The sequence below is a fragment of the Pogona vitticeps genome, chromosome 1 (assembly GCF_051106095.1).
Source record: "Pogona vitticeps strain Pit_001003342236 chromosome 1, PviZW2.1, whole genome shotgun sequence".
NCBI lineage: Eukaryota > Metazoa > Chordata > Lepidosauria > Squamata > Agamidae > Pogona > Pogona vitticeps.
The window spans coordinates 70134582-70162542 of NC_135783.1; the positions used below are offsets into that span (position 1 = coordinate 70134582).

At 39.6% G+C, this 27961-nt stretch overlaps 1 protein-coding gene across 8 annotated transcripts in view; it reads right to left on the bottom strand.

Moving 5' to 3' along the window:
* Window positions 1-24789, bottom strand: part of ZDHHC14 (zDHHC palmitoyltransferase 14) — an 88022-nt gene extending 63233 nt beyond the window's left edge. For all 8 annotated transcript variants that reach the window (XM_072994880.2, XM_020809685.3, XM_020809667.3 and 5 more), the window contains exon 1: window positions 23261-24789. In XM_072994880.2, coding sequence (XP_072850981.1) covers window positions 23261-23511 — 251 coding nt within the window. In that variant the 5' untranslated portion in view covers window positions 23512-24789. The remainder of the gene's footprint in view (window positions 1-23260) is intronic.
* Window positions 24790-27961: the final 3172 nt, after the last annotated feature.

Here is a 27961-nt window from a genome sequence, read left to right on the forward strand (position 1 = left end):
TCTGACCTCACGCTGAAATTAACCCTTTCAGGATATGTGTCAGCTGTGACAGACTACAGACTCAAACTGCGAAAGAGTGTTATAAAATTTTACAGTGCTAATAGCTCACTGTTTGAGTGTCACATGCTTGACTTTGACGTAATCTAAAAATATCTGAGCAGCTGCATGATTCCTGTCCTAGAAACGCAAAATGTGTAAGCCTTCTCACTTTGAATTTGCATATCTCTTTTACATCTGTGTTAGGGAAGCCCCTGATTGGGAAACAGCAGTTGTTGGCTGTAAAAACACCTTAGTTCTCTTTACATGATACAGAATGTGGGAACTTTTTGGTCTTACTTCACTTTTTAAATACACTGTAGAATATTATAGCCTTCATATTATTATAAGGTAATATTCATTAATTTATCTTAGAAAAAAACTAATTCAGTAAAGACAATCTCAAATTTGAGATTTTAAAATCCCATGAGATATAAGAATCAACCACTTCATTTTATATATAGTTCCAATTTTAGAATTATAATTCTAGTTATTTCACTAAGTAATTATTGATATAATTATGTCCAATAATAATAAAATCAAGCATATGATGTGAATTCAACTGAGATTTTAAGTATCAATATAGAACCCAGGATATTACAGTTCTCATTCATATAATTTTTTTCCTTCAACTTTATCTGTAAAGCGTCACAAAAACTGATTATAACAGGGTATAACGTGGTCAGACTTTCTCTTTTCATGAGCCAGAACATAAGAGGCCTTTGGCCATGTGAAACAGCACTGCTGGGCAACATTGCACACACAACAATAGCAGAATCTAACTTTTTTTCATACTATCACTATCATAGAGTAGGCTTTGAAATAAACTCTATACTGTATTTGCTCAAACTTCATCCATGTTTTCCACCAATACTGTTTTAGTCATCATGCTCCTCATTTTACCAGTTTCCGATTCCCTGCAAACATAGAAGATTATTTGGCTTTATTCAACAGGAGCACCAATTAGGAATCATCATGTCAAATGCCTGAATCATCTACCATTCTAGAAGTTAAGATTTTGATCAATTCTGTCAGAATACAATCTAGCTCCACTAGAAATTATGATACATTGTGTGAATTTGTCCCGAACCCCTATACAAGTTTTGAGTCATAGTAATGTGAGTCTCGTGGACGTGGTGGCGCTGTGGGCTAAACCGCAGAAGCCTGTGCTGCAGGGTCAGAAGACCAAGCAGTTGTAAGATCGAATCCACGCGACGGAGTGAGCGCCCGTTGCTTGTCCCAGCTCCCGCCAACCTAGCGGTTCGAAAGCATGCAAATGCGAGTAGATAAATAGGTACCATCTCGGTGGGAAGGTAAACAGCGTTCCGTGTCTAAATCACACTGGCCATGTGACCACGGAAAGATTGTCTTCGGACAAACGCTGGCTCTATGGCTTGAAGAGCGGGATGAGCGCCGCCCCCTAGAGTCGGACACGACTGGACAAAAATTGTCAAGGGGTACCTTTACCTTTACCTAATGTGAGTCTCATCAGATCATGATCTTACCATAACAACAGAACTACAGAAAATTCCTCTCCATCCAGATCACCACCCTTAGTCTAACACAGAAAACCAAATTCAAAATGTCCTATGCTGAATGAGCAAGCCCCTATAGCAACTGAGAGAGACCCATGTCTGCTTATGAGGCTACGAGGTTCTATGCCACTTTCAACAGGACAGTCTCAGCATGTATATGCTGAGCAACAAATCAGTTTTGATACCATCCAGTAATAAGGGGTTATTTTTCTGCTAAACTGCAGCAGAAAATTCATCTACTAGTATATTTGGAGGACAGTCGTTTTCCAAAGAGTAAATAGAAAAAAACAAATAATTCTTCTAGACATTGTCAAGTGTTTGAAATCACATCATAACACTAAGTTTGCAAGTCAATGGTTTTGCCCAAGAGGAAACAGATAGCATGCAGAAGATTTATTAAAGTTTTTGTTTACATAAACAAGGCTGGAACCAAAACGGACACATTAATCACAAATATGAGATACTTGCCAGATGTTTCCACCTATTTATCGTGACTACAGTCTCTGAACCAAATCTTAGGAGTTCTGCTTAGTCCTCTTTTTGGCAAATACAACAAATTTGGCTGTTGAAACTCATCTTTCTGCCAATAAGATGGTGTTATCTGCATATCTGAAATTATGAGTTTCTTCCACCAATTTTCACACTTCTTTCATCTAAATCTAGTTCAGCTTTCCATGTGATATGTTCTGCATACAGACTGAATAGATAAGGGGATAAAATGCACCCTTGTCTGACACCTTCACGAACATTAGTCTTTGACACCTCATCACATCTGTAACCATATAGACATTATTGGTGATAATACAGATACAAACTCATCGTAGGTCCTTTTCAGCAAAACCAGTTAAACAAACTTCATATCAATACGTACCGTGTCTCCCCGAAAATAAGACAGGGTCTTATATTAATTTTTGCTCCAAAAACACATTAGGGCTTATTTTCAGGGGATGTTTTATTTTTTTTCTGTACAATAATCTACACTTATTCAGATACAGTCATGTCATATTCTGGTTGCTGCACAATGGTGGAGGGTGGGGTTTCACTTAACTGGGGCTTATTTTGGGGGTAGGGCTTATATTACGAGCACCCTGAAAAATCATACTAGGGCTTATTTTCAGGTTAGGTCTTGTTTTCAAGGAAACAGGGTAGGAAAAACTACTTCATCCTGTTATTGTACACATATAGATGACCTGCTCTAACAAGATGACCTGCTTTCTTGTTATTTTTTAGCCAAGTTTAGCTGTGATCCCAAGTTAGGCAAGTAACATATTTGTGCTAAATTAGCATTGCACATTCTGTACAGAAATAATTAAAGGCTGTAACACACACTGAATATAACACAGCTCAACCAATCAAAGTTAAAAGCATATACACTGAAGTTTTATGTGCCAATTACAAGAAAAATCAATATTGTTTTTCTATTAATCACAGGTGCAAGAATTTTCAGGAGTCTTGAGATCTATCAATGGCACTTCAAATGTTTACCAAACTCTTTCAAGTTTTAGTTTCATCAATACAGTAATATATGTCAGAGCCTTAGTCCATCTGGCCCAGTATTGTCTACTCTGGCAGTGGCTTTGCAGAGTTTGTGATAGGTTTGATCCCCATTCTGTGGGATCAAACCTGCAACCCTATGCAGTCAAAATGTGCCTGTAGTAGAGAGCAGACAGTCCATGCTCTACTAAGCATTAAGCTTTAATGCAACCATAACAGAACCTTATACCCTGCTTAATTTGCTGCAAACCTATGCATAGAGAAAAATCAGTAGCATATGTACAAAACAAAGAAATTGGCTACTTCATACAAACTCTATTTCTCCACAAATTCAATAGTGCGGATAATATACAGCAATATCAGTAATGTAGCAAACAGAATGCCTATTTGAATTTAATCCTGTAGAAAATGAGATTCAGGAAAAATGAGTTGCTTGTTTCCACTTTCAAACAGTGTATCTGATATAATCTTGACTTTAAATTCAGCAAATACATATAAATCTACAAAGCAGAATTCCATCTGTATTAAGCTATTGAGTAGATATTTCAGAAAATTCAAAGAGCTTTGGAGAAATAATATGATGGAGGAAAGGACAGGTTACCTACCTGGTTCTTCAAGTGGACCTCTGTGAATTCACACATCCCGCCCAGCATCCCCACTGTCCGTCACTGACTATGTCTAAGCTAAGCTCAGGCTATTGTGGTGGATAAAATGGAACTGAGGACTGAGGCGGGCGGAGCATGCGCTATAGGGGCAACCTAAACTTTGTTACTTTTTCTTAAAGTTCTAGTAGATTCCGAGAGGTCCAGCGCAGGAGCTGATTTAACCCTTTTCTGTGAATTCACAGAGGTCCACTTGAAGAACCATAGTTACAGGTAAGTAACCTGTCTTTCTTCATCATGGCCTCTGTGAATGCACACAAAAGGGTGACGAGCACGCTCACGTACCGGAAGGAGGGCTGTCACTGAAGGATGGATGTCAGCACCGCTCTCCCGAAGCCTGTCTCTTTCTTAGCCTTGAGATCCAACCTGTAATGAGTTATGAAGGTTGATACATTGGACCAACTGTCCTGCAGATGTCAGGTATGTCAATGCCATGCAATAGAGCTGTAGATATAGCCACAGCTCTGGCTGAATGAGCTCGAAGGCCCTCAGGTGGAGTCTTATGCTGCAGCCCATATGCCAGTGAAATAGTGGAGACAAGCCATCTGGAGAGGGTTGAAGAGCAAGCTGGAGAACCTTTCTTCTGTCTATAGAAACACAAGAATAGTCTTTGGTTTTTACGAAAGTCTTTCGTACGGGATACGCAAAATGCTAGTGCCCTCCTCACATCTAGGGTGTGAAGCATGCGCTCAGAGTATGAGTTTGGATCAGGAAACAGAGTAGGCAAAATCAAAGGTTGACTGACATGAAATTCAGTAACGACCTTAGACAGAAAAGATATATCTGGGTGTAAAAGAACTTTGTCTTTGAAAGATTGCAAGTACGGTTGATCAGATTGAAGGGCTGCCAATTCACTTGATCTACGTGCCGATGTGATGGCCACTAAAAATAGAGCTTTAAAGGAGAGCAGACGAAGGTCAGATGTAGCCATTGGTTCAAATGGTGGGCGGGTAAGTGAATGTAAGACAACATGAAGGGGCCACTGAGGAGTGGGAGGTTTGGTGGGTGGTCTGATGTTAGTGAGGCATTTGAGGAAAGATTTGAGTGTAGAATGGGAGAATAGTTGTGCGGCTTCAGAGTTCCTAGGCTGGAAGGATACGATAGCTGCAATATAGACCTTGAGGGTCGAAATAGTGAGGCCAAAATCAAAAAGGTGTTGTGGAAGCCATGAGACCGAGCAGGTGCTGTGCATGTCTTGCAGAGACATATGCATCTGGTGGAAACTTTTGTACAGCTCTCTGTATCTTTTGAACATGTTCTGGAGGGAGAAACACCTGGCCTTTGGTGGAGTCTAGTCTGGCACCTATGTAATCCATCACTTGAGATGGTATGAGATATGATTTCTTGGTGTTGATTGATAGACAAAGGTTTTTCAGAGTGTGAGGTATGAGCTTGGTGCCTCGATGGAGAGATCACAAGCCAGTTGTCTATGTGGAGATAGACTTGGATTTTGTGGAGATGCAGGTAAGCTGCAACTGGCGCCATGCACTTCGTGAATGTTCTTGGCCCCGTCGAGAGTCCAAATGGGAGGGCTCGGTACTGGTAGGTGGTATTTTGAAAAATGAACCGAAGGTATCTTCTGTGGTTGGGATGGATTGTTATGTGGAAGTAGGTGTCTTTGAGATCTATTACCACAAACCAGTTGTTTTTCCTGTCTTTTTTCGGTACTGTAAAATATCTTGAATAAAATCCTTTGTGGAGGGCAAAAGGAGGGACTATGTATATAGCTTGTTTTTGGAGAAGAAGGGAAATTTTTTGTTGAAGAGCCAATGAATACGGAACGGTCCTAATTTATTTATTTAATTAATTTATATGCCACCCACAATACCCAAAGGTCTCTGGGCAGAAGGTGGAGTATGTTTAAATTCAATAAAATAACTGTTTTGGATAATAGAAAGAACCCACTGGTAGTTAGTAATTTGTCACCAAGAGTTGAGAAAAGGATGTAGTCTAGTTTGAAAAGAAGAAGGAAAAATTCTATGAATATTGCTTACCCTTTTTTGTGGGCGTCGAAAGGGTTGTCGATGTGTCTGTTGTTGAAGATGGAAGATAGGTGTTGAGGATGTTGACAGGCCAGAGTATGATCGATCAGAGACTGGTGGCTTGTATGGTCGGTATGGATGTTGGTAGGGCTGAAAGAGCTGTTGGAAGAATGGTTGTCTGAGAAATTGAGGGCGCTGACACCAGTAAGGCTGCTGTTGGGTGGAATATGAACATGTAGTTTTTCAGACTTTATCCATCACTTTGTCAGTTTTTGCATTGAAGAGACCAGCTCCATTGAATGGAAGGTATTCAATTCGTAATCTGGCATTGTCAGAGATGCCCATCGATCTCAGCCAAGCATGGCATCTCAAGGCAATGGAGGTTGACATAACCTTAGACACGGCGTCTGCAGTATGATGTGAAGCAATTCTCTGTTGCTTAGCTAGGGTCGTGGCCTCAGCATGGATATTTAGCGCTTCAGTTTTGGAAGCATCAGGTACAGCTTGAAGAATGGGTAGACTCTTATTCCACAACTGTCTGTGGTATGCACACATTGTGGCCTGGTAATTGACGACCCTCATAAGAAAGGATGTAAGAGAGTACAGGCACCTCCCTAAGATATCAAGTTTTCTCCCTTCTCATTTATTAGGGGCTACCAATGATTTGATATGAACCTGAACCTGACACAACTCCAGGAGGCAGTAGAAAACAGGAGGGCCTGGCGTGCTCTGGTCCATGGGGTCACGAAGAGTCGGACACGACTAAACGACTAAACACACACACAATGATTTGTTCTGTGCTCTTGATTGATTAGAATCTACTATGATTGAATTTGGTGTGGGATGTTTAAAGAGAAAAGCTGTATCGGGATAATGGGTCCTATAATGATTCTCAACACATCTCGAAATTTGCAATGATGACGGAGGCTTATCCCACGATTCTTTAACCAACTCCGAGCATTGCAGGAATGAATGAGAGGTTAAGAGGGGTGTCTTGTCTTGATTTAGATCGTCAAAGACCAAGTCCTTTTTCTACAGAAGGTGCTGAAGGGTTCATGGCGGCTTCCCAAAGGTGAGACCGTAGTCTTTGGAGCCTCTGCTTAAGTGCCGGCTTGGTTAGCCTCTTACAGGCTGCACAAAAGTGGGCTTGGTGCTGTTCGCCAAGGCAAAATAAACAGTGCTCATGGCTGTCAGATAGTGGGATTTTGTTATTAGTCAACGAACCTTTACCACAGTGGCCCAAAAATGTCCAAAAAAAACCAACACCCAAAACAAAAACCTCAGTCAAATGATTTCTCCAATCCGATATGTTCAATTAACAAGTAACATTTCTTATTACAGCTTTATGATTACTGTTACTTTAAATGTGCTTGTAAAGTCTATATAAGGGGGGAAAACACCAAATGGTCATTTAAAGAAGGCTCGTAAGGTAAGGACCCCGACAGTGAATAACATGAATGTTTTGGGCAGGCGGGGAGAAGACTCAGGAGATGGTAGTCTGGAGACAGCGGAGTAGGCTTGAAGACAAGGCCTGCTGGCTGAACAGACCAGAGCACAGAGCTAGGAAAGAAGCAAAATGAGAGAGTTCTGCTAGGTAAGGCCTGAAGATCAGAGCTCTTGGCTGAAGAAAGTGAGAAGTTCTGCAGTGAGGTTTAGGTGAAGCCTCAAGGAGGCCGCAGAGTCTAGCATGAGAAAGCATCAAGCACATCTGACCAGATAGAGCACTTAAGGAGAAAGCAATGTGCAAGCAGACTTTCACTTCCACAAGAGGACCTGAACTTTTTCTCCTCTTCCTATGCTATAATTCAATGTATCTCTTTACCATTTTAATTAAAGGCAACATTGGCTTGTTCTGCTGAAGAAATACTACTGCACATATGCAAAAGGAAAATTATTAGTGTTCAAAAGAGAAAAGTACAATTAAAAATCTCAAGCAGATGGATCTGTCTTCTCAGAGCATATTGCTCAGTGTACTAAAAAGGACGGACACGAGTTCCTATTAAAATATTCTTCTCCCTAGAGTAAGCTGGCAAATTTATGTCACCCAAATTAAAGTACAGGCATAGAGTTCTAAATTCAAGGCATAAACTCCAGAAACTCAGAAAAAGGGAAGTGTACTACCAGTATGCATATCTAAGTCAAGTGTTTTATATGAAAAATGTAATGATCAAGTGTATGTTACAAATGTCTGGGAGGCATTATAATGGAGCTGATGGGCTAAAAGGTTTTAACCTGTAAAAATAAAAGCTGAGATGACAGCAAACTTCATTTGCTCCAAATACAATTTGTTTTCACTCAAAGTAAGTTCACAACTTCAGTTTATGCCACAGATGTTTACATCATGTGATATGACTTGTTTCAGCTCTAATATTTCAGAAGCTTCCTCAAATGACAGTGTGTCACCCAAATTGTCTCACATGACTAGCAATTACAGCCAGTTTATATATATGCACTTACTGCTGATATACATACCGTGTTTCCCCAAAAATAAGACAGGGTCTTATATTAATTTTTTCTCCAAAAAATGCATTAGGGCTTATTTTCAGGGGATGTTTTATTTTACAGTCATGTCATTTTCTGGTGCTGCACAACGAGGCACAATGGTGGAGGGTGGGGTTTCACTTAACTGGGGCTTATTGTGGTGGGTAGGGCTTATATTACGAGCATACTGAAAAATCATACTAGGGCTTATTTTCAGGTTAGGTCTTCTTTTCGAGGAAACAGGGTATGTTATCACATGGAACATCATGAAACATGAATCCACTTGACAACTGAAACTAGATTATAAACCACAAACAGACTAACCTTGCTTAGACAAGACATTTGCTTAGAACATGGATAATATGGATCCAGAACCATTTTATTAATGGTACTAGCATATGTTGAGTATGGACAGGTGAGCCAACACTGAACCGACTTATTTTCAAATGCTTCCTTATTACAAAGCCCAAATAAATAACATTTACTTCACATGTGTTCTTTTCCCAAAATAGCTTTTAAAACATCACTTTTAATTTAAATCACAAACATGGAAGCATTGTCAATGCATAGAATTTAGGGAAAAAAATAGAAACTAAAGTGGCCAATGTTTTAGTTTCTAAAGTGATATTGCTAGGGAGAAAAAAATATTAAATACAACTGTGGGCAGCATTTAATCTTTCTGTTCAACTGTAAAGTGCAAAGGGAGAAAATCATGCAGTATTTGACAGAAAAAATCAATCACTCTGCAAACAACTTTATTAAATATTAAGTATATGCAATAATTGAAAGAACATCATTCAACCCATCTATCATTTGATTCAGATATCTAGCCAAATCCAAAAATAAAGTACTAGAGACAGAACTAATATACGTACATTGTTTAAAAGTACTGTACTTATAAAATTACCTAAACACTGTAGTACCGTAATTGAAGACTGCTTCTACATACACATACAAAACAACCACACATTCCTCTTTATGCTACTTGTGTAGGTACACACTTATTTACTGCCAAGAATGGGCCTCAGACTATCACTATTTTGTGTCCATATGGAAAAAACAGTTTTCATCAACCTACGGATTTGGCTGACCTAAACAGCTAACCAAATAATTGTTAATATCAGCAGTAGTGCCTCTCCTTTCATTTTGACCCTGGAGTATTCCTGTTCTGAACTTTAGCAACACTAAGAAACAAGAAGCTATTTCTTTTAATTATTATTTTTTTGTCTGTCTTTTAAAGCTCAGCAGAACAACTGAAATGAGAGTCTGCCCATCCCTCACATTGGACTGAGGCAAGTGCTACAAGTGCATTCAGCAAACGGGACTAGTTTCAGGCCTTAAACAGGATCATAGGAAGACCAGTATTACAGTGGTATTATAGATGTTTTATACATGCATTACAAATTACTCATTTCAAATGTAAACTATAGTTTGCCTCAACTGTGATTTGGAAACTAGCTTCAACCTGGGGTTTCACATTCTTTGTAGTCAATATTCATCTGCCAACAAGACCCTACAGCCATAGTTTGCTGTTATATTTGAAACATCTTGCTAAAAAGGTACAAGGAAGAACGCTTTCTTTTTGCACATTTTTTAAAATCACACAACAGAAGACTGAGAGTACGTTACCCAGGAACAGAGGGGAAAATATGCTTCTAAGTCTCCTCTTCTTTTCTCCCTTCCCCTGAAGGGAGAAAAGTGTTCAGTTCAGTACAGTATAAATAAAAAGTTCAGATAAATTAGTGGAGAGGAAGAGTATTCTGCAGTGTTCTGATACTGTATTCTGTTTCCCTTGGTATTAAGATGTTGAGGCAAGGAAGAAAACATGTGTCAAAAGCACCTTACTGGTATTCCTCTGCATACGGATACTGTATAGTAATAATAATAATCTTAGAACTACAGAGCTGGAAGCAACATAGACCAGATGGGCGGGATACAAATCAAATCAAATCAATCAATCAAACAAACTGTATGGATCATTGAGTCCAGCTCCTGTCAAGGAAGCTTAGTGGGGAAACAAATTCTAAACCTCTGGCTTACCTAAGCCATTGAACTATCCAGCAGTTCTTATGCACAGATAGAATATACCCAGGAATTCAGACATATGATATACAGAGTTATACAACATTAACAATTATAGAATTATATTTAATTTCTAAAACATTTGAGGTTTATTTTTCACTTGTTTGCTTTGTTATTTGGGACAGAATAATAGTTATTTATAGAATTAATACATTTTTGTATGTTTCCTCTCGTGAACTCTCACTGACATTACAATACAGAAATCATGAATGATAGTCTAGGATTCAGGAGCCACTGGTTAGCATCCCCAGTCAGCCATAGAAAGTCACTGGAGCAGGAGTGGTGCTGGTAGAGCCACTCTTTAAATACAGTATCTTACTTTCCTTGAAAGGCCTATTAGGATCACTATAAGTCAGTTCTGACTTGATAGCACATAACATACAATTTGTTATTAAACTGGCTGTCTTCAGCAAGCTCCACTAGCAATCTTATGCATGTTAACTAAATGTAAACTCCACTGAACATGTTGGAATGCATACTTAAGAGAACACGCATAAGACTGGCTGCATATAAGTTTGTTGATAATCAGGAGGACTCTTTGGACAGTTCACAAATGAAAATACGTACATATTTCTGCCTGATAAAAGTGAATAGACGCTCCTGTATAAACAATGAGAATTTAAGATGCCGGCAATTGCACTTCAGATTACAAATATTTTCTTTACAACAAAATCAAGTATTACATAAGATTGTAGTTAATATTAAAGTTCACTTTTTAAAAGCAGGATCTAAGCCTCATGGTTGCAAGGAAGGGAGAAAAACACTAACGTACTCTTGATCTCTGCATTTTTAAAACAAAAAAAAGTGATACTGTCTGCGTAAAGTCCAGAAATCAGGGAATGGAAATTCTTCTACAGTTATATCACACCTACTTCCTCTCTGCTTCTGCAGTGGAATGTGATTTTCCCCCCACTACTTTTCCATGAATCTTAATTTTCTTTTACAGATTCTAAAATCTTACAGTCCCTAGGAACACAGGATGTGACAGATCTCCACACCTAGGACCAAACAGGAGGGAGGGAGGGAGGGAGAGAGAGAGAGACAGAGAGAGACAGATCCAAGAGCAGGGAAGGAGAGTCAATTTTGGATATCTCTTTCTGAGTACTAAGGAAACCTAGGTAGTTAGTTCTTTTCCAGTCTCAGAACTCAAATGTCCCAAGTGGGGAGTAGGCAGGCCTAAAGATTGATGATGGCTCCTAGGGCACGCCCAAAACAAAGAACTGCTCGATGTGAACTAGCCTGTGTAGATCAATTTGTTCCCAATGAGAGGGAGTTTGTGCACAAGAATTAAATAAGGAGGGAACAACGGAATTGCCACTCCTGCTCGCAGTCTGCTCATGCTAACAGGATTTCGCATTTTTGCAAATGGAGTTATCTGCACCAAACAATTTAACCACTTGCACACAAGAGCTAAAATATTTTAAAAATTACTAGCCCTGCCCAATATGTCCACCATTTATGATCCAGTCCAGTTACAGAACTAGGAGGTTGTCTATGGTCACAGGATTTGGAAACATAACACATTCAAAACCATTAACTTATTAACCTATAAACTAATGTTTCAGTCATCACTTGGGAATGCTGCTTCATAAACCCCTAAGTACATGAAGGAAGGTGAACAGCAACAGGTCCATAGTCTTTTCCCCATTTGCATCTCCTGCATAGAATGCTTTGCCAATGAAGATTTATCAAGTTCATATCCTGGTACTATATTAGTTCCTCTGTAAAAGCTTAGGTCTTTAATAGCCACTAAGTGTTGTAGTCCTCTTGATTTCTCTGTTGATTAACTGAGTTTTAACATTTGTTTTCATTATTATTGCCCTTGTTTGCCACCTTGATTTTTTTTCCCAGGGAAACTGATGGCACATAAGCTTTTAAAAGAAATAAGCAGATACAAAACTAAGTTATGCCTCTCAGCAGTATTTGTGTAACTAATACATAACTAAGCCAAGTCCAAATTATATTACTGCTTATTCAAGCAATCTAAGAATGCAATAAATTGTAGAAGTCAGTCCCCAACCTTTAATGAAGTTCACTTGTCCCTACTAAACCTAAGACGATATCATGGTACAAACTTCATGAAAATATGCAGAACTACTTTTGTATCCTCTGTCTCCTGCTACACATCCAGGTGAATGTCTACTTTGTAGAATATATAAAATAAATAGATTACAGTAAACAAGAATGCTGCAAGTTTCTGCCATTGCTTTAAAGTGGGGTCTTGACTTGAGAACTTAATCCGTATTGGAAGGCGGTTCTCAAGTCAAAAAGTTCTCAAGTCAAATCTGCATTTCCCATAGGAATGCATTGAAAACCATTTGATTCGTATCTGCTCTTTTCCGTCCATAGAAACTAATGGGAAGCTGCTATTCCGCCTTCGACCACTAGAGGGGGATATTTTGTTTCTTTTTTTCTTAGGTCAAGAAAGGTTCAGGGAAGGCAGGGAAAATACAGTCCAGGCAGTACAGTACCAGGCAGTCTGAAGACTCTCCCAATCCACTCTCTAAACGCTGGGAGGAGTGAGGAAGCAGACAGGCACCCTTTTCACTGGCCAACAGTTAACCGAAAGTTCACATTTTGCACTTTCCCTGCCTCCCACGTGGTTTTTTTTTCAGTTCTTAACTCAAATCTAAGTACTTAAGTCAAGTCAATATTTTCCTATGAGAGCGGTTCTTAAGTCAAAATGTTCTTAACTCAAGTCGTTCTTAAGTCAAGACCCCACTGTACTTAAAATTCAGTTTATAATGGAGTGGATTGGGAATTCATTCCCATCAGCATTCTACTAAAAGAGCAGAGTGCCACTCAGGAGACATCCCTGATGATGCAAAGGTGCAGGAGCCAGTTTTTCCTATTCTTCCCTGCCCCTGCAGATGCTTACACATTTTGAATCCTCGAATTCATATGGTAGAAAAAGCCACAGAGGAAGGTATGAGGATTTATTGCCTTCTATGGATAGAAAAAGCCCTTCAACAAGATACTGGTCAAAAAATTCAAAACTATGTATTCTTGACCAACAAATTGAAGGAAAACATTGGTTCCATCCAGTCTAGTGGTTAATCCTATTTTCCTCAAGAAATTGATCAGAGGCAGCCATTCATGGGAAGATTTTCATTGCATAACCTTTTCTTTCTGCCATCTATGAGACAAAACTTGAGCATCTGATAAATAAAACAAGGTTGTCATATGGACCAACAAGAATGGTCTAGTCTGTATTTTAACCATGACATCCACTGACTGATGGCATGAGATTTTCAGTTCTCATTTTTAAAAACATGTACCCTTAGGCAACCAGAGTAATGCAGAAGAACATTCAGGCAATGTTCTGCTCACCCAGACTTTTAAACATTCTTCATTACTTAACCTACAGTCGACATTTAGAGAAGCAGAGGTACCCAATGAGATAAGAAGTCTAAATTCTCCATTTTTGGCAATTCCAGGGGCAGAGGTTATGGCTGCACACATGAAACAGTGGAGACATCAAGGATTTTAATGTAGCTGAGATTGCATAGTAGCATTCTACCCAAAGAGCTCATGACTTAAGTCAGCTGTGCAAAGTAGTCCAGTGTCACTGTACTCATACTGGTGGTGCTGGGTGGTGGTATCTAAAAGAAAATAGCATGATACTCATACTGGTGGTGCATACTGGTGGTCCCTAAAAGAAAATAGCATGATAATTCTAAACTATAGTTCAGTACATATTATGATCCAGTTTTTTAGTATTTTGATATTGTTGTGGTTCAAGATAAATGCAATCAGATAGGATGTGAAGTTGATCGGTACTGAGAACAGGATGACTGCTTTCCAACCCATTGGGGAAAAGCACAGAGATTTTTATGTGTGATTAGGGTAATTTTGATCTCAGGAACAGTCACACCTTCACTCTTAATGGGTGAAAATCTTCTGGGTTATTTATCCCAACAAGGTTACAATGGCACAGTGGATTGCCATGAGTTAACAAAATGTTGATTGTAATCCTCATCAGGTGCAAAGTCAAATAAGTAACACTTGATGAAAAAATAAAAGCAGTGATTTGCTAACTAGTGGCAATTCACCATTGTTATTTATATCACTGCACTTTTGTTTGCACAAATTACCAATACTGTAGGATTCTGGGCAATAAAATTGTAAAAGACTAACTCACAAACCATGATGTTGGGAAAATGCTGGGGTAGAAGTTAATTATTAGTACCACATCACTCCTTCTAGCTTCTCCCGCTGATATCAGGTTTGCTATCTTCTACAAAGTGTAAAGGCATAGCCTTGGAATGGGGGAGGGAACTGGAAAATCATCACTGGATTAATGGTGCCAGTCATGATCGAGTAGCAGGACTGCTAGCGGCAATTTTCTAATATTAAACATTCCCCCTGCTTCCCCAAGACTATGTCCTGAAGGGCAAAATGGATCCCTAGAGATCCTTGGGATCTGAAAGGAGGAGAGGGAATACGAATTTTTAAATTAAATTAAAACAAAGCATAATGTAGCCAGGTGATAATATCTTCCTCCTTGCACAGCATAAAGTTACACCAACTAGATTTCAGCCTGTAAATATCATCTTCAAAGATTACAAAAGCAATTTGTTAGTGCTAAAGTGAGCACCTAATTTATATAACTGAAAAAATACCACAATTGCAGTTATATCCTATCCAAAACTAGAAAAACCAATATTGAAAAATATCTCTAACATGGAAAGATGGGAAGAAAACCTTGAAAATGACCTATTTTTATACCTTCTCAAGACCACCAATTTCAAGGTGAAATCTCCACCCACAATCCTCTAAGCAAAAATGGCAGGAACAAGCAGAACTTGCTTTTTTTCCTTTTTTAAAAAATAAGAAAAATGTGACAAAGCTTAGAATTAATCTTGAAAATGTGACAAAGCTTAGAATTAATCTTGATCTCAATTTAAGCCTTTTACTAACATAAACTGAAGATAATCTGTGAACAGTTTAACGTCTGAATTATTTACTTATTTATTCTGTATGAAAACCACTTTTTTTAAAAAACAGAAGAAGAGAAAAGCCATAATGTAAAGCATTCTTAAAGCATTATCAAAGCTTATGGATGATCATCAAGACTTCTGTTTGCACAAGAGCCTTCAAAGCAATAAGGCCACTTGCTCTTTATTCTCTGAAATTTGCTATGCAATGAAAGAAACCTTTGCACACTACTAAAACAATTCTTATAATTAAACTGAAAGCACTATTGTCCCTGTCTCACTGCTAATGGTACTATAACCCTGTTCCCATATTTTTTCCACAATAACCACTAACTTATAAAAAAAATTATTAAAATAATAAAAGAAGTTGCTATGAAGCATATCAATTAAAAATCCAAATTAGACAAAAATAAGTATTAAATGTGAAATACATTCAGTACTGTATTACCGATGAAATTAAGTCAAAGTTAACAACTTCCGAAACCAACAATGAAGATAGTAAGAAAAGACTACATCTGGTTTTACTGCTTTCTAAGAGACAACACTAGCCTGACTTCAATCAGTTGGAGAGGGCTAGGATTCTCACCAGGCGAGATGCCTCACAGGTCCTTCTCTCATTGCTCTTTTAAAGGAGTGGCTGATGGCAGTAAAAGGGAATCTCTTCCCCAGGTATTCCAACCAATAAGTGGATGGCTAAACTAGATTTGGAGGTGGGCAACAGCCTTTTTCTTAATATTATAAGGAGTGTTCAATGCACTTCTCCAAAAGGAGGAAACACATACAAATGTTTGTCACAACAGAGAAATTCCAAAAAGCTGAGGTAAAACTAGCAAGGAAATTCCATTTTACACATTGTCATAAAAACCAGAGATTGAGAAACATGTTTAATGAACTTAGATATGTATTCATAGCAATGCTCGACAATCTACTTAAATGCTTAATAAGGCCAACAAATATTTATCACAACAAGTCAAGCAACTATATTAACATATTGATTACTCAGCTTACCCTATCAACATTTGATGTTCCTCTGCATGACCAACAAAGAGCAAAGATTCTAGCATTTCAAAGAGCAGTTTTCTGGTTATAATGAGAGATGGGGATGCTGCTGAATACACACCAGGCTCTTCTGGATACTGTGGAGCTGTTTGCAAAACTGATCTTGAGTAGAACTACTATATTACAGCAACTACAAAGGACACTGTATCAGCTAGATTATATCAGAGAACACTAATTCTTGTTGCTAAATAAATTGTGCTTAATGGAAAATACTCAACCTAGTTAGAAAAAGTATATTTTCCAACAATGTTAAAATAAGTACCTACTGTATATCTGTTATTGCTATGTACCAGCTTTTTTTCCACTAACATAAGAAATTTTATATTTGGAATGCAAATACAGTTGATGGATAAATACTGCTATAAATCCACACAGGCAATGGGCACTCTGAACACTCCAGGAAACGGAACCATAAAACAAATCTTCAAGACATCTCTTAGCAAAATTAGAAAGATGTAAAGAACATAGGGCAAGCATAAAAATGACTAGTACCTAAATCAGTAAGGAACTGCAGTACTATATTCTGAGCACATTGAGCGTGATAAAATAATTCACATGAAAAGTCCATATAACAAAGAAATATGTTACAGTCACAAGCTTTCTCAAAGCAAATGATGAGATGCCACCACAAAACTGAATGAGGCTTCAAACATACAATTTTAAACAGTTCTATATGCCACATAGGTTCGAGGGTTTTACATTGAGCACTTGTAAAGGAAGTTACAAACCGTAAAATTAGGATAAAAACATAGCTATGGAATAAATTAGTCTTTCTTTGACCACTAACAGAAAATAGAATCAACACATGTTCGAAATTAAGGACACTTCCATCATAACCATATCTTGTCACTGCAGTTTATTCACTACTGGAGACAAGAACTGAGTTATACAATTAGCTATGCCAAGCTTCATAGTGCCTATAACCTACAAACCCTCTTTTTCTATAGTGCCAACTATTACCTATACTCGGGTTGGTATGGACTGCTTTCACAGAAGAGACTTTCCCACTCACTCTTCTCTTCTGTGCTTCCCTAAAGCTAGAGCTCCAGAAATCACCTTCCCCTCCCACACCAAGTACAGTACAAGAGTTTCTGAAGGGTCACTGGAGCTTCAGGAAAGTATTTTCTTCATGGGCTGCTCAGACCAGCAAGGAGCAAGACCAATTTATTTCCATAAACAGATCTAAGTCTCTAGTCCATTTGTTTTCTATAACATATAATTGATTCTTTTTCAGTCAGCTATTATAAATCAAGCGCATACTATTGTGCTGCAGTTAGAAACAGGCCTTACGTAACAAACATAATTTATTCCATTTTGTCCTAATATGTTTTTCCTCTTTTGTCACACATTACCCTTTCTTATTTTTAAGCTTTTCTTTGTTTCTAACCCTTCATCTCTCCTTCAATGGAATTAGGGTGCACACAGAGTTGTCCTTGTCTCTACTTGGATGTCACGACAGCTCTGCAAAGCTGAGAGCGAAATACAGTATACAGTATATTTGCCAAAGATCACTTAGTGAGCTCCATGACTGACTGTGGACCTGAACTTGGATCTCACAAGCTCCAATCTAACACTTGGATCACTACATTACACTGCTGCAATATTTTATTTTATTGAAAATAACAGCTAGCATTAGCAGGCAGATTCCCGAAGTTGAAACAAGAAAAGTATGGAGGTAGGGAGACATGGACAGTCTTGCTTATGTGTCCTGGGTTCTTATATATAATAAGTACAGCAAAATGCTACTATAAACCTAATCATGGAATCATAGAAAAGTGAAGCTGGAAGGGGCCTACAAGGCCATCAAGTCCAATCCCCTGCTCAATGCAGGAATACTGTACAATCAAAGCATATCTGCCACGTGATTATCTAAGTTTTTCTTGAATGCTCCAGCGTTGGAGCACTCACAAACTCCTGAGGTAACTGGTTCCAATGTCGTACTGCTCTAACAGTTAGGAAGTTTTTCCTGATATTAACTGACATCTGGCTTCCTTTAACTTAAGCCCATTGTTGTGTGTCCTGCACTCTGGGATGATCGAGAACAGATCTTGCCCCTCCTGTGTATGACAGCCTGTCAAATATTTGAAGAGTGCTATCATATCTCCCCTCAATTGTCTTTGCTCAAGACCCAGTTCTTTTATCCTTTCCTCATAGGGCTTGGTTTCCAGCCCCCTCATCATCCTTGTCGCCCTCCTCTGAACTTGTTCCAATTTGTTAGCATCCTTTGTGAAATGTGGTGTCCAGAACTGGACATAATATTCAAGGTGAGGCCTAAGAAGTGCTGAATAATTGCAAGTTGTGGTCAGAAAGGTTAAGTAAAAAAATTAAATCATAAAAGGTATTCGGACATGAAAAAGTGCATACAGATCCTTTAACAGTGGCACATATATTTGATGTCGTTTCTTTGTATATGCAAAGCATGAGTAAAACTGTTGATTTTTGATACTTATGCACTTCACTTAAGTAGAAAACAGCTCAAGATGCTCAATTCCATGAGCCAACAGAACTTGGCTTTTGGCTGACTCTTTTCAGACATAATGTCTCAAGTATACATTCTGTCTTGTGAGACATCTCTCCTGACAGTTTAAAAAGCATGTAATGTTTAATCTATACTTTGGAAAGATATACGTACTGTCAACAAGGAGATGAAGAAGTGAATGATTTCTAAATTTCTTTAATTTAGAAAGAGAGCTATTTGTTTTTCCAATGCAAAACCTTCTAATTATCCATGAAATAAGCAGCTCAGAAACCTATTAAGTTCTCTTTTTCAACAAGTGCACATTCGAATGCTTGACAAGGCAGTTTTTAAAAAGTAGAAATAATAACATCGAAAGTAGAATGAAAACTAGATGTCTAAAGTATTCCCTTCTAAGAGCTGAATGCTAAAAGCACTGTGTATTCTATTTGCCCTCTCACTGTTTATATTACACCAATATGGGTTCCTAAATGTATCATGAGGAATTCCAGTCTGACAGCACACCATAACTTTTTAACACAGAGATGCCAAAAGAGGTGTTTTTTTAAGTCCACATGTCAACATATATGTTCAGTTACCACTAGATAGCTATACTGTTAGGAACTGGGATTTGAGTTTTTGCAACCTCGCATGCTGCCTTTAGCAGGTTTGGCTGAAAGGGACCTTCTTGAATTATTTTTCTATTCAGCATTAACCAATGATTCCTTCCCTGCCTCTGAAATCAAGAGAGCTCTGCCTCTCTGCTTTATTCTTTTTCCCTCTCAAGACTTCCCTCTGTTGAAGTCTTTCACTGAAAGCAGTGATGTCTGTCAGTTTGCTGTTTGATCTGTTCACAACTGTAAGTGATTAAACTTTTTATTCTTTCTCCTACTAATGTCTTAAAGAGTTATTGAGATTGAAAATGGCAGTTAATGAGAAAAGGGATGGACTGCTCTGGGGAACTTGAAACTGCTCTGCTCTGTGAAGCTGCCCTACATTTCTGTTGTGCAGCTAGAAGAATATTTAAAAATTTGAAACTCTGAGACAAGATTAGTTATCACTGATAAACTCTTTTGCCTGTTAACTATCTACCATTTGCATTATCATTAAAGTTGCCCAAAGAACTTCAGACTGCATATCTGTTTTTATAAAAAGGAAGTAAGTACCCTGAGTCCATCTTACATAAATGATGGAACCACTTTACAAAGCATTAAAGGATGTTTAACACTGTTAGCCTCCCACTGAAATAAGCAACTGTCTCTCCAAATATTTTTGAACCACAGCTCCCATACTCTTTCACCACTGACTGTGCCAACTGGAGCTGATGTGAGATGCAGGCCCCAAATATCAGGCCACAGCTGCTCAGCCTTGACAAAGGGTATCACAGTTCAAGCAGGGATGGAGTTTCAAAGAGGGCTGCAATAGATTGGTACCCTTGTTACATTTCATCAGCCACTGGTATGTTATATATATGAGGGGGTGCTGAGAAGTATTGAACCTTTCCCAGAAAAAAAATGAGCTAGGAATCTATAAATTGCAGGGTGTATTGGCCAATTTGTCTGTATTCAATGGTGCAAAAATCAGCTACCTATGATTTTAATTTATCTTTCATGTTCAGGTCCAAAGTGAACATGGCAGCACCTCCAGAAAAGTTCAACGTGGAAGAGCATAGGACCATAATCAAGTTCCTGTTTCTCCAAGGGAAAGGTGCAAAGAAGATCCATGATGAAATGTCACAGACTATGGGTGACAGTGGCCCTTCATATGCAACAATTAAACATAGGGTTGTCAATTTTAAAACTGGCCATTTCGGTGTTGAAAGTGAGAAACCCAGTGGAAGGCCTGTTTCTGTCTCTGTGAAAGCCATCCATGACATGATCATGGAGGACTGCCGAATATCAGCCAAGAGTATTGCTATATATCTGAGAATATCACATGAGAGAGTTGGTGCCTTTATTTATTTATTTATTTATTTATTTATTTATTTATTTATTTATTTATTTATTTATTTATTTAACCTGTATCCTGCTCTACTCTGGGCGGCTCACAACACAATAGAATAAATACAATTAAAAATATCAAACAACAATTTCACAACAATGAGCATATCATTCAAGATGGGAGATAAAAAGAAATCAAGTGATGCCCAGGGGGAAGGCCTGCCTAAATAGCCAGGTTTTAAGTTGGCTTTTGAAAATACCCAGTGAAGGGGCCAAGCAAATCTCAGAGGGGAGATTGTTCCACAAATGGGGAGCCACTGCCAAGAAGGCCTGGTTTCTTGTTTTTTCTTTCCGGGCCTCCCTTGCCGTTAGACTCCTCAGCTGCCCCTCCTGGCTAAAATGAGTGATATGAGTAGATCTAGGTGGGAGAAGTGTGTTGTTATCCACAACGACTTGGAAATGAGAAAGCTGGCAGCAAAGTGGATCCCCAAACTTTTGACAACCGAACAAGAGGAAACGTGTGGAGTTATCGGTGGCTGTTTTGGAACATTTTGCAAGAAATGAGTCAGATTTCCTGGGCAAACTAGTAACTGGTGATGAGACACGGATCTACTGTTATGATCCTAAGACAAAGGAATAGTCTAAGGAATGGAGGCACAGTGGTTCCCCCAGGCCAAAGAACTTCCGAGTGCAAAGGTCAGTGCAGAAGCAAATGGCAACAGTTTTTTGGGATAAGAAGGGAGTTTTGCTGGTGGACTACCTCCAACAGGGTTCAACCATCAATGCAAAATATTACTGTGCTTTATTGACAAAGTTGAGGCAAAACATCAAGGAAAAACATCGAGGAAAGCTCTCCAAAGGTGTCATCCTGTTGCATGACAACGCCTCGTCATACACTGCAGGTAAAACAATGACAAAACTGACATCCTTAGGCTTTCAAGTGATGTCCCCTCCACCCTATTCTCCCGACCTGGCTCCTTCTGACTATTATCTGTTCCCCAAACTCAAAAAACACCTAAAGGGACGATTTGGGAGTGTTCAGGAGGCAACTAACGCGGCAAATGAGTGATTACACCAGCAGTCAGAAGAATTTTATTTGCAGGGACTTAAGCTGCAGGACAGATGTCGCAGGTGCATTAACTTCCTGGGGGAATATGTAGAATAGTGTGGCAGTTACAGTACAGCTTCTTAGCTCAATTTTTTCTGGGAAAGGCTCAATACTTATCAGCACCCCCTCATATCATATACTGAAGACATCTTGCTCCATTTTTTTAATAAATTGAATTTACATAGCTGCAAACTTCACAGACATAGAAATACCAAAAAGTTGAGTCTTGTGCAAGAAAGGACAGGTCAAAGCAACCAAGGTTGTGCAAGGTCAGAAACAACTCCATTTATCTTTGTGAAAGAGAAATATGATACCTATACTGAAAAATTCAACTTATGCAAAACAAAACTTCAATTTTTCTAAAGGAAAAGGACTGTAAAAGAAGGAAAGTTAGAACAAAAAAAGCTGAGAAGGATATTATGAAATGTTTGTTTAGCACAAGTCCATTTTTTCCTCTCTGAAGCTTAGTCTAGCCAAGAAGAGGGACCACAGCTTAGTGCTGAAGCAAATGTTTTGGTTCTAGAAAGTCTCAGGCTCAATCCTGGATGTTTCCATTTAGGATCAGGAAACTATATTGCCTGAAACTCTGGAAATCCTATGCCACTAAGAGTGGCTAACATAGGGCTGTATGGACCCAGGTCTCATTCAGCATAAGGCTGTGTTCTTAGTCACAGAGAGGTTTTTACTTCTTGGATGAGGCATTAACTCTCAAGTAAACATGCCAGAAACCAGCTCAATGAGGTGCAAACTGCATAGTTCTACTTACTACACACACAGGCAGTCTAATGAACCAATATATATACACACACACTTTGAAACATAGGCCTTGGTAAGAACAAAAGAAAAATGTAGCATATGTGCAGAGTACTAAGTGAGTACTGTATTAGATCTGAACTGTAAACAGCTAGTTTCTTCATTTCTATTGGGACCATTAAAATGCCAGAGTAAAATTCTTTTCAAAAAACAGCATTAACTTGAGCTCCCCCTTGAAAACTCAGTGAAAAAGGACACTTTTCTTGAGCTTACCTTGGTCCAAGCTTTGCAAGAAAGGCACTACTGAAGGACCATTCATGAGGAACTAAATAAGGAAAAAAACCTAGCCTCCAAATATAATTCAATGGCTGAAATTCATTAGTTAGTTACAACTAGAGTAGGCCCACTGAATCAGTGAAAGTTTGGTGAGACAACATCTCTATAAATTCCACCGATTCAATTGGCCTATTCTAGTTGTAACTTACTATTGGATTTCAGCCAGCATATAAGATTGGCTACCTTAGAATCAGCAAGTGCCTGCATTTTAAATGACAACTAAAGTAGAAATTAAATTCTGTAGCCCCAAGGTCTCTGTCCTAACTGAAAAATGTAATGGCACCAATCACATTTAAGTATAAGTCACCTATAGAAACATCTAGATATTCAACAGAGTGATAAAAAAATTCTCTTACATTATGGAAAAAGATAAAGGAAAGAGAACATTAGCACCACTTACTCAAATGCAAAGAAGAGTCCACTAGTAACCAAGATAAGAACAAGTGTCAAGTAAAAGACTCCAGTCTGGCGTGCCATCATGATTCTTCCATTGCAAAAGAATTTGTTTCTTCCAGGAAAAACCTTCCATTTTCTCTTCAAAGCTGTTTTCTTCTTATGGGGAGACTCCATGGGAGAAGAAGAGCTGTGAGTACTGATCTGACTGTATTCACAGTCTTTCATGGGTCCACCTTCACCACTGCCAGGAGTCATGAAGGGAGAATAAAGGGGGGGGGGGATGCCCCTGCCAATAATCCTTGGCTCAGAGGTTTCCGAAAAGTTACTGCTTAAAATACGTTTAGTAGGGCATTATAAAATATCCAGTTAACTGCTGAGACCCCAAAGCTGTTACTCCAGAAGCAGTGCAGACTTTCCCATTTTTACGTTAATAAAAAAAACATCCAAAAGAGTTCTTTATATGTACACATTTGTACAATAAAACAGAAACTAGAAAAGCTAAAATATAAATCAGCTGTCAATTAATTACAAAACTGAAAAATGATGCTTAAGCATGCTGCCTTCTAACAAGCTGCTCAACTTTTACAGGTATTTCATATCCACATCTTCAAAGATGTCAAGATTTGAGGCAACAAATGTTGTAAGTGACGAAATTCCCTGTCACACAGGCTTGCTAAGTACTTTTATACAGAACATAATTTTTTTAAAAAATTGTAATTCCTATGTATTTTTCCAAACACATAAATGACCCAGATCCAAGTTCAGCAGCTGAGAAACAATACATAATATCCATTTTTTGGGAAGATTCTGTAATTCATTATGAGTTGTTCTTTTATCCTTCTCCCCTCTCCTTTGCTGTCCTGAAATGACAACACAGATTTCAATTTTCTCTCACTAGGGGAGGAAAGGCTTTCCATGCATGAAAAAAATGTGATCAATATCCATCTCTGGAAAAAGATTTCATTTTCATATGGTGATAAATATCCTCTTTACTCTCTTTCAGAAAAATTGTTTAGGAGGGGGAAGATGCAAGGAGACTGTTTCACACTACTCTTGTCTTAAATTCTACCCTTTTCTTCTTTTCTCTTCCTCTTATCGATTTAACTTTTGCAACTTTAAATAAGCAAATAAGGGAGTTGCTCTAGGCAACTCATTCCGGCTGAGAGCCAGGCAGAAGTCCAAGTCGGTCAGAAGTCCAAGGTACCGGGGATGCTTTTTCCAGTCCAGAAGGTATCGGCTGGCATCCCACCTCCTTTCCTCCAAATAGGCGGACCCCAGCAAAGCTGCGCCGCACCAGCTCCCTTCAAGCGGTCCTTTCCCCCTGAAGGCAGAATCAAAAACGTCGACGAAAGCAGACGGCAGCGCTTGGATTTTTTTTCCCGGCCGCCTTATCTAGGCTTATCCCCGGCTGCCAGCCCCAGCAGAAGCTGCCACCTTTTCCTTTTCATCGCCAACGCGTAACGTGTGGAAGAGAGACACCGCCTGGATCAGAAGGACTATCTCCTCAGCCCCAGCCCCCCCCCTTCTCTCGCTTTCCGCTGTCAACGCGCCCCCGTTCAAAAAGCAGAAGACGGCGACGGCCCAGAGAGGAAGAGCAACCCGCAGGCAGGCAGGCAGACGTCGGCAGAAGCGTCGCCGTCAAGCGCAGCAGCACTCCCCCCCGTTTCTGCTCCGCTCCCGCCGTCTTTCTCTAGCGGCGCAGGGAAGGCGGCGGCGGCGGCGGCGGGGGGACGACGACGGAGGGACGGTTTCTTAACGCCCAGGTCGGAGGGAAGGGAGCCTTTCTGTCCGGACAGCCCCTGCGAGAAGCTTGGTCAGGGGTGAAGGTCACCTCAGGTTCACTCAGACCCGTGGCCGCGAAGGGAGTGCCCGCCTCCGCCTCCGCGGGGCTTGCCTTTCGGTTTCATGGTCACAGGCAGGCGCTCGGCGGGAAGTAACTCTGCTTCTCGTCCTCCTCCCCCTCCTCCGCGCCCGCCTCGCAGGGCTCCTCTCCGCCGGGAACGAAAGGAGGAAAGAAGGAAGGAAAGGCGGCCGCCCCAGTCGCGCCGGGTGCCTCCGCCGCCTCGCCTCAAGAGGAAGCCGCGGGCAGCCTTTGTTCGTTCCGTTTGAACCTTTCCACGCTACCCTTCCCCAGCCCCCGCTTCTCGTCCTTCTCTCCCGTCAGCCCAGCGGCATCGGAGGTCGACTTCGGCGCTCGCCCTCTCCCAACCCGCTTCCCTCAAGAGCAGCAGGCAGCAGCAGCCAGCGATGCGAATGTCTTCTGACAACCCCCAAGCGGCAGCAACAGGAACCGCCGCCTCTTGCGGCACCGGGTGCTTGCTCTTCCCCTTTCGTTCCCGCTTCCCCTTGCTCCTGCCCCTGCCCCGCCCCGCTTCGCCTCGCCCTGCCTCGCCCTGGCCCTCAGCTCCAAGGCGCAGGAAAAAAGAGACCGCGGCACACGCGCCGCGCTAAGGTGAAATCACCTCAGAGAAGACGCAAGGGCCCGCTTCCCTCCAAGGGGGTGTCTCCCCCGCCCCTCACACTCTCGCCCTCTCTTGGCCTTCTGGGAAATGTAGTCCGTGGTTTCTTCCGCGTGTAAATGCCACATAAACACGAGGCCGTCCGCTTCGCTAAGGGAAGGGGAGGTTGGGAAGGAGGGAAGAGGGCCTGGACTACAAGTCCCAGACTACCCGCGACGTTGCCCACGATTCTCTGGTCATATAGACAGTACTGTAAAGGAAGTCAAGTGTGTGGTGGAAGTGGAAAAGGAGAGGCGAACAATTAAGCAATTACTGGTGGGGGTGGAAAGGGGCTATACTTTCAATTAATCTGTAACATTACGATGAATAACTTAAGAATAATGATAAATTAGAGCTTCTCCTTCTAAAAGCTGATGCATCTTAGGTAGAGGTTCCCCATCTTACTTAGTAAGAATCCCATTTCAGTTCCCTATCTCTGTTGCATACTAACATCCTATAAAGTAACTTCAAATATAACCTGTGTGTATTAATTATACTTGCAATGAACCAATGGCTCCACTTGTTCAATTTAAAAGTTCAATTTACCAGCAGTAAAACATACTTTAAATGCTTGTTACTTTAAAGGTCTTCAATAGTTCTGATAGTTCTGTCCCTTTCACTGCTAACACAAGGCCATCTTTTGTGTTTAGTGCTAGTGAAACCTATACTTTGTCATGGACTTCATGTAACTGTTTTTATGGTGGAGTTGGTTAGCTGATTTTATGATTTTTAAAATTACATTTTATCATTTTTTTTAATTCTAAGGAGTTTATAAACTACCACAAACACTATTTTTAGTGGAAAGATGTGGCATAAAAGCAATAAATAAATAAATGGTTTCCAGAAGCTGTAATGCTCATGTGAAAAAGGTGACTGGTGTTAGTCATCTTGAATTCTTTGGCTCAGAGTGAAGTGTAAGCTAGAAAAATATCCCAGTTCAAGGCTCTTTCCCTCTGTTGCTAGGTCCCCAAATTTCCTCTCTCCTTCCAGACCTATTTATTTAGCAAGTGTTCCTGAATATGCTGCCCATAAGGAGGAGAGAGAGCACTTTTGTTCCCCAAGGTCTTGCATGTTGTGTTGCTGCAGTCCACAACAGACACAGTTTTACTGAATACAGTAGAGATACACTACAAGTACTGTACAACTCTTTGCAAGAGATGTCTACTATGGACACTGTGGATGTCCTCTTCTTCTGTCCTCTATCCCATTCACAGGACTGATTGTGATAGTAGCATTATCTCAAGGTTAGGACCTCTGAAATCTGTCAGAGAGAACAAGGAAGAACACAGCCATGTTTTAACAGGGAGCTGGCAGATAGAAGAAATGTGGAAGCTAGAGAAACGGAATATCAGGCACAAAATTATTGAATTTTTACTGAAATTATAACCTGAGTGGTGATGGTGTCATCATAACAAACGATGGAAATCCACTGCATAATTGGCTTTGTGGTTTGTTTTTTTTAACATTAGGGCTCTTTGCATGTATGACATCATATTTGGTTAGCCATGGATCCTTTTAATATAGTAATGTGGTAGTATATTCTCATATTGCTTTTATTGCAACAAGACCTTGAAGAGCAAAGGAAGAAAAGTATGTGACAGGAAATGTAAAGCAAAAATTTCAGTTTGAATCTTAAGAGTATTTGGAGAGCCACAGACTATGGAGCATTAGCTCTACACAACATACAGTTATAAAACAAAATATCCTTGTTTTCAGAAATAAATATATGTTACATACACATCAACTTTAATGTGTCAAATCAGCATGAGAAAAAAACTTGGATTTGTCTCAGATTGGTACTGATGAAATGAGAGAATCTGCAGAAAATATTAAATTAGGAACTCTATCCTGTCATTATTCTGTGTTAGCTCTACTGGTGGTAAAATTAACTACAATACAGTACGTACTTCATCTTCTACTTTATCTATAGATGTTTTAGTTACTATAGTAACTGATAAAGGTTATACATTCCATGCATACTGACATGTGAGTAAACCCACTGAGCTCAGAAGACATTATTTCCAAAAGCAGATATAGATATGTTAGGTGATATAGAACATGTAGTACAAGCCATTTTGATGCTTATCATAAAAATGAACTATGCAATACCTAATTTTTATCAGGTTACCATAATGCTGTGAACCTTTGCAACTTGTTTATGGAGTACATAATTTATTTTACCCTCCCAATTTATAAAAGTAAATCCT